The sequence below is a fragment of the Ahaetulla prasina genome, chromosome 17, assembly GCF_028640845.1.
Source record: "Ahaetulla prasina isolate Xishuangbanna chromosome 17, ASM2864084v1, whole genome shotgun sequence".
Classification (NCBI taxonomy): Eukaryota; Metazoa; Chordata; class Lepidosauria; order Squamata; family Colubridae; genus Ahaetulla; species Ahaetulla prasina.
The window spans coordinates 12,232,156-12,239,424 of NC_080555.1; the positions used below are offsets into that span (position 1 = coordinate 12,232,156).

Below are 7,269 nucleotides of genomic sequence, written 5' to 3' on the forward strand. Positions count from 1 at the left end.
CTGGGAGTTAAAGTCCAACCAAGGTTGGAGACCCCTGGGTTAGACAGCATCATCGAAGCAATGAACGTGAATTTGGACAAACTCCGGAAGGCCGTGGAGGACACCGGGGTGAGGATGATGGGTACGTGAAGAGTCGGGCACGGAGTAAAATCCAGACCGGTCCAAAGTTTTGAAGATGACAGAATGATTCTGGGACAGTCACGATGTCGCCCCAAGCTAGCTCACAGGGTTGCTGTGGAGGAATAAAATTAGGGGAGACCTCCATGTATACCGCCGTAAACTATGAGTGAAAAGGGAGGATAAAAATGCAACCAATAAAGAAACAACTACAGGTAATTCTCAACCATCAGTTTAGTGCAGGGGTCTCCAACCTTGGTCCCTTTAAGACTTGTGGACTTCAACTCCCAGAGTCCCTCAGCCAGCAAAGCAGGAGTCTCCAACCTTGGTCCCTTTAAGACTTGTGGACTTCAACTCCCAGAGTCCCTCAGCCAGCAAAGCTGGGAGTCTCCAACCTTGGTCCCTTTAAGACTTGTGGACTTCAACTCCCAGAGTCCCTCAGCCAGCAAAGATGGAGACCCCTGGTTTAGTGACCCCTGGAAGTTACAACAGCACTGGGGGGGGAAAAGTAACGTGACCGTTTTTCACACTTATGACCACTGCACCAACCCCCATGGTCACATGATCAAAATCCAGACACTGGTTCATAGTTTATAAGGGTTTCAATGTCCCGGGGTCATGTGATCGATCCCCTTTTGCGACCTTCGGACAAACCAGATCCACTTTGCAACCGTTGTGGCTAACTTAACAACTGCGACGACTCACTTCGCAACCGTGGCAAGAAAGGTCGTAAAACGGGGCAAAACCCACTTAACCACGGTTTCGCTTAGCAATGGAAATTTTGGGCTCAACTGTGGTCATTAAGTCAAGGATGATCTGCACAAGACCTAGATTCATGCTGATCCCAGTGAACCCAAAACAAATCGCTTAGCACTACGCATTGATTCAACCCACCCATGGTGGTAAGTTGAGGACTACCTTAGGCAAGTCCTTAGGCAAGATTGCTAACAACGATCGACAAGGAAACAATATAATAAAGCTACTATAAACAAACCAATCCCCCCCTCCACAGAATTAAAAAAAAATTGTAATATAGTGACCAAGGCATGCCACAACAAATTCACCACACAAACTGCACACATACTGGGTCCACTTGACATGCAGGCCCAGCATCTGGGGTAAAACCCCTTTCCTCTTTGGGGGCTTCCAGATCTCAGTGCAGATCCAATCACCAAGAGGCTGAATTCTGATCACATGACCATGGAAATCCTGCAAAAGTTATAACTGTGAAAACTTAGTTCTAAGTCACTTTTTTCCGTGCCGAGCGGTCACTAAAGTCGAGGACTCGAGTCCTTGAAGGAAAACAAATCCGGTGAATAACAAATAATCCGGAAGTTTCACGAACATATACGAGTCAGTTTGGTTTCATTTTAAAAAAATAAGTGGCCTACACTTTAAGGTTTAAGGCCCTTCACTCAGAGCGAGGGGTAATTATGCTGATCTGATGCCTGCAGGATTACTGAGATAATATATCTAAACTCAAAATAGTTCAGTCTTTTTCAAGCAGCCACCCTTAACAAGCGCTCCAGATTCACTTCTGTGGCACGAAAGTAACAATGGATCCGACACGTTTGCACACCAGATAGGACACTCCCCCCAGCCCCACTTCTGACGCCGTGCATCTTCGCAATTCTTTGAAACAAGGTTTACAATTCGCCTGATAGAAAGGGTGGGTTGTGCAGGACTATACCGAGAACAGGAGGGAGGGACACTTACATGCCAAAAAGTCACAATATTTCTGTGTGGCGAGCTGGCCTTTGAAACCACGTGGTTTAAAATTCCCTGCAATGCACTCCATAGGTTTTCCAAGCAATGTCCCTAGTTCACGCCAGAGATCGCCAAAATAACGGAAGGGTTCAAAGACTCTCACTTCACTAAACAGGCCCGTCTTCAAATAGGCAGGTGCTCCCTGAGGCCGGTTGGTTTCTTGCGGATGTTTTCACTGGTTTGCCTTGCCAGTTGTATTTAAACAGAGATCAGACCCTTTGAGCATCGATGTTACCTAGTTGGGTCATGAAACTGCCTGCAAGAAAACAACCGAGATCAGAGAACACCAAGGACCTCACAATCTTCCTCCTCCGCTCCACAAACCCTACTCCCTTCTAGCACTGATGATGTTACCTAGTTGGGTCATGAAACATCTGCCAAAATAAGAACAGAGCTCGGAGAACAGCCAGGCACCTTACAGTTCTCCTCCTCCTCCGTCACTTCTCCTTCTCTTTCATTCCACAATCCCCATTCCCTCCAGTACTGATGATGTTATCTAGTTGGGTCATGAAATGTCTGCAAGAAAACAACCAAGCTCAGAGAGTACCAAGGACCGCACAGTCCCTTTCTTTCTCCTCCTCCTCCTCTCCACAACTCCACCTCCCAGTGGTGGAATTCAAATTTTTTTACTACTGGTTCTGTGGGCGTGGCTTGGTGGGCGTGGCATGGCAGGGGAAGGATACTGCAAAATCCCCATTCCCACCCCACTCTGGGGCCAGCTAGAGGTGGTATTTGCTGGTTCTCCGAACTACTCAAAATTTCCGCTACCGGTTCTCCAGAACCTGCTGAATAGCACCCCTGCCCCCTCCCTTCCAGCACTGATGATGCTACCTAGCTGGGTCATGAAATGTCTGCAAGAAAACAACCAAGCTCAGAGAGCACCAATAATGGCCAGAGTTTAACCCTAGTTACCAAATCATTTCCTTCAAATATGCACAAGATGCTAAAAGCAAGCCACAACTCCATTCCACATGTTTCAGTTATGGTGGTCAAAGTGTCGTTTTAAAAGTCTCTCTCAAAGGTATCAAGAGATCTCCTGTTAGAGATTTAACTTCTCGACAGCCCTGAAAACTCATCCCTGTCTCACCTAGAAGGGCAGGTCAGTCAAGAGGAAGGTAAGGCAGCATTGTGCTCTACTTATGTTAATGAACCACTGGTTATGTTATATCAGAGGTCTTCAAACTTGGCAGCTTTAAGACTTGTGGACTTCAGCTCCCAGAATTCTCCAGCCTAGCTGGCTGGAGAATTCTGGGAGTTGAAGTCCACAAGTCTTAAAGCTGCCAAGTTTGAAGATCTCTGTGTTATATGGCAGCCCTTGAGAGATATTTTAGCTTATGACAACCTATGGCACACTAACCTTATTTCTTTGTTATTCTCTGAGATTCCTGCTTGGCCATGTCTTGCATAAGTGATAAGGCACAAAGGATCAGGTATGAACACACAAATTTTTAAACTGTTTTTTAAAGGGAATAGCCCCTGCCCCGGCAAAGAGATTTCATATGTGGCTCTTAACAGTGTAAGTTTTCTCCTAGAGTTATATTTCAGTCTATGCCTCACAGCCAAAATGTTCATGCTGCAAAAAAGAAAAAATGATATGAATAAGAGCCTCCCAAAATGATCTGCAAACTTCAACTGAGTTTCTTTCCTGCTTGAGTTGTGGGAGCTCCACCACAGGAGGTTTTTAAGAAGATATTGGACAGTTGGAATGGATCTCTTGCTTGAGTAGAGGGTTGGACTAGAAGGCCTCCGAAGTCCCTTCTAACTCTTTTACTCTTTTATTCTATTCTTTCCGTCCTCTCCCGACCACAGGCAAGGGCGTCCCTCTCCCCAGGCTGAATATAGTTTTTCAGTCACTCAAAAGTAGCTGAAGGGATGATCATAGGGTAAGAATGAAGATAATTGAGACTACTATATTTAGACTATGGTAGTGGTTGGCTTATGTCTGTAAAGAATATGTGACAAAGGATATTCAAAAACTTTTCTCCTTGCTTACAGGAGCCTCCTTAATTGTGCAGTTTTTGTGGTCCTTGTTGTTCTCTGAGCTTAGTTGTTTCCTTGCAGACGTTTCATGACCCAAGTAGGGAACATCATCAGTGAAGAGAGTGGGGTTTATCGGGAGGAGGGGGAGGAAGAAGAAGAGAACTGTGGGGTCCTGGTGTCCCAATTAACAATAATCAATCTAATAACATAATCAGTGCTAGAAGGGGGGGGGGAGGAGGAGGAGGACTGTGGGCGCCTTGAACTTGCTTGCTTTCCTGCAGACATTTCATGACCCAACTAGGTAACATCATCAGTGCAAGAGGCTGTGTGTTGACAAAACCCTAATTCCCCTTTCAACAAAATGTTTTGCTTTCTTCTTTAAATGCCGAACTTTTCTTTAAACCCGAAACAATTTCCAATTGCTTTAAAACAGAAACCTACTGAAATAAACCTTTCTCAACCAAGCAAGAAAACTAGAACTGCAAATGATGGGCCCGGTTGCACCTGATCTACCGTTTGATCGGTTAAGAGATCTATGATCTAAAGCTGAGATCTGCAACCTCGGCCGCTTTTAAGACTTGCAGATTTCAATTCTCAGAATTCCCCAACCAGCACAGAGGAAATCCTCGATTTACAACCGTTCACTTAGTGACCATCCAAAGTTACAACGGCCCTGAAAAAAAGCACTTATAACCGTTTTTTCACATTTAATGACCATTGGAGCATCCCCACGGTCACGTGATTAAAATTCAGGCAACATGTTTATGATGGCCGCAGCGTCCTGGGGTCACGCGATTCCCCCTTTTGCGACCTTCTGACCAGCAAAGTCAAGGGGGAAACCAGATTCACGTTTAACAGCCACGTTACTAACTTTTAACAACTGCAACGATGCACTTTAACAACTGTGGCGAGGAAGGTCCTACAATGGGGTAAAACTCACTTTAACCCTGGTCTGACTTCGCAATGGAGACGTTGAGCTCAACCGTGGCCGTAAGTTGAGGACTGAATGGGGGGAAATTCTGGGAACCGAAGCCCCCCCCCCCCCAAGTCTTCACAGTTGGAGACCTCTGGGTTAAAATACGGGCGATTATTTTCCTCCCTCTCCCAACTTCCCCCACAGGCCCCACCAGCAACAAACCCCCTCTGAGAATCCCCAAATACGGCTCTGCGCCCCCCCACCCCGCCGGCTCCATTTCCTGGCTTTGGGGGCCCAGAGGACTGGCTGGCAAGGCAGAGCAGCTGGTGGAGGCCAGGAGTGACCCAGCAGCCTCTCCCGGCCCCCCCCTTCAGTCTGGCCTGACCCACCTGAGGGGGGGGGCGTCTCAGAGCCAGGCCTGCGAAGCCCAATACTCCCTCCTCCAACCCCAAAGACCCCCGAGGTCTTTCCCACCCACCCACCCCTGCAGCCTCCTGGGAGGGCCTTGAACACCCACCCACCCCCGCCTCGCCCTGCAGGAAGGGATAACTTTCATATAGGGAGGGTCGAGCTCCCCTCCCCAATTAGGGTCTGGCCCCTCCCCGCCCGCAGCAACTTCAGCCACTGGGGCTCCGGCCTCCTCCCTCCCCGCCACCTCCCCAGGAATGCCTGCCTCAGGGCCACGGGGCGGGGCCGGCCCCTCCCTTCCTCGGCCGCCCCCTCCCCAATTAGGCCCCTGGCTCCTCCCACCCTCCGCCCGCCCCGCCCGCCTCGCCCCCTCTCACTTTCTCCTCAGGGCCGCCGGGGAAGCCATGTTGGGCCCAGCCGCTCCGCGCCCCCCGGTGACGACCCGACCACGGGCGCCGCCGCCGCCGCCGCCGCCGCAGCAACAGGAACATCCGGGCAACCGGCGCCTCCTACCCAGAGACGGAGAGAGCGAGAGGGAGAGAAGCGACATCCGGGCCTCCCTGACCTACCGACCCCGTTCCAACCCGTGGGCGCGGCGAGGCGGGAAGCGCCATTTTTATGACTGGAACCGGGGGGGGGGCGGGGCGGGGTGGAGGCGCAGCCCCGAGAGGATGCCCATGTTGGACGTCGCGGCTATTGAACGCCACGGCGGCCATGTTGAGGACGGGCAGGCGTCGCGGCTATTGAACGCCACGGCGGCCATGTTGAGGACGGGCAGGCGTCGCGGCTATCGAACGCCGCCGCCGCCGCCATGTTCGGGAAGGGCGGAGGGCGCGGTTAACGGAAGCGGAGCAGCGGCCATCTTGGGAAAGGGCAGGTGCTCGGCGTCGCGGCTATTGGAACGCCTTGGCGGGCAATCTTGGGCGAGAAGTGGGCAAAAGGGGAGAGTTGCCCCCCCCACGTGAATGGGTGGGGAGTGGGAGAAAAGAAACAAGCGGCGCCGCCTCGTTTTTGGGAGAGGTGCCTCTGGGCGTGGACGGAGTGTAAAATAAACATCCTGGCCTACCAAGCCAACCCAAAACAAGCAACCCCGCCCATATGCGCCACGTGACACTCCTCCCCCCCCCACCGCAGCCCTTCTGGGGATCCTGGAATCTCCCTGCGTGGGCGGGGCCGATGACGTTATTTTCTGCAGGAGTGGGCGGGGCCTTAAGGGGCAGGAGTGTGCCACTAATGGAAGCTGATTAAGCGATTGGAATATTTACAAGATGTTGCACGCAAAAAAAAACATTAAAATAACTCAAAGGAGTCTTGTGTCTTCTACATCAGGACTGTCCAACCTTGGCTACTTTAAGCCTGGAGGACTTCAACTCCCAGAATTCCCCAGCCAGCTTTGCTATCTATCTATCTATCTATCTATCTATCTCTAAATATATCTATATATATATATGTATCTTTCTCTCTCTCTCTCTCTCTCTGTATATATCTCTATCTATCTATCTATCTATCTATCTATCTATCTATCTATCTATCTATCTATCTTGTCATGTTTATGTAGTGTAATATTGGAGGTGGTGGCCCTTTAAGAGCTGTATGCAACGAAATTTCACTTTTAATATATGCCAATTAGTGTACATTCAGAGTGACAATAAAGCTATTCTGTTCTATTCCATTCGCATCCCCTCTTTTCCAACGTCTTCTGTTCTGTTCCTTTGATAAAATTATTAAGAAAACAGATCCTTCCACTAAAACAAAGATGCTACAAGGAAAATGCGCAAATATACTATTTCCTCTCTTTTCCCTCCAGAAGATAGCTGTCAGATCTGCCACCTTCAAGCTTCTCCGCTTTGCTGGCATCCTGTCAGGGGGAAGGAAGGAGTAATGGAATGTAGAGAGATGAGAATGGGAAGTGGGGGGCGGGAAGGTGACAGCCTTGATGGAAACCAGAGGTGCCAGGACTGGAAAATGGAATTGCATCAAATGGTGGCAAACATCCAAGCTGTTCCCAAACCATCTAAATCAGGGGTCTCCAACCTTGGCAATTTTAAGCCTGGAGGACTTCAACTCCCAGAATCCCTCCC

General features: G+C 49.6%; 1 protein-coding gene across 5 annotated transcripts in view; it reads right to left on the bottom strand.

The window, feature by feature from the left end:
- The window catches only part of DEDD (death effector domain containing), a 47,238-nt gene extending 41,465 nt beyond the window's left edge, over positions 1-5,773 (bottom strand). The window contains exons 1-2 of one of the 5 annotated variants that reach the window (XM_058159999.1): positions 5,566-5,755; positions 3,242-3,457 (exon numbers count right to left, since the gene is read on the bottom strand). In XM_058159999.1, the coding sequence (XP_058015982.1) occupies positions 3,242-3,457; positions 5,566-5,738 (389 nt within the window). In that variant the 5' untranslated portion in view covers positions 5,739-5,755. Of the gene's footprint in view, positions 1-1,833; positions 1,982-3,241; positions 3,458-5,565 lie in introns of those variants that run through there. The other 4 variants (XM_058160000.1, XM_058159998.1, XM_058160001.1 and 1 more) reach the window with 4 other exon arrangements.
- Positions 5,774-7,269: the final 1,496 nt, after the last annotated feature.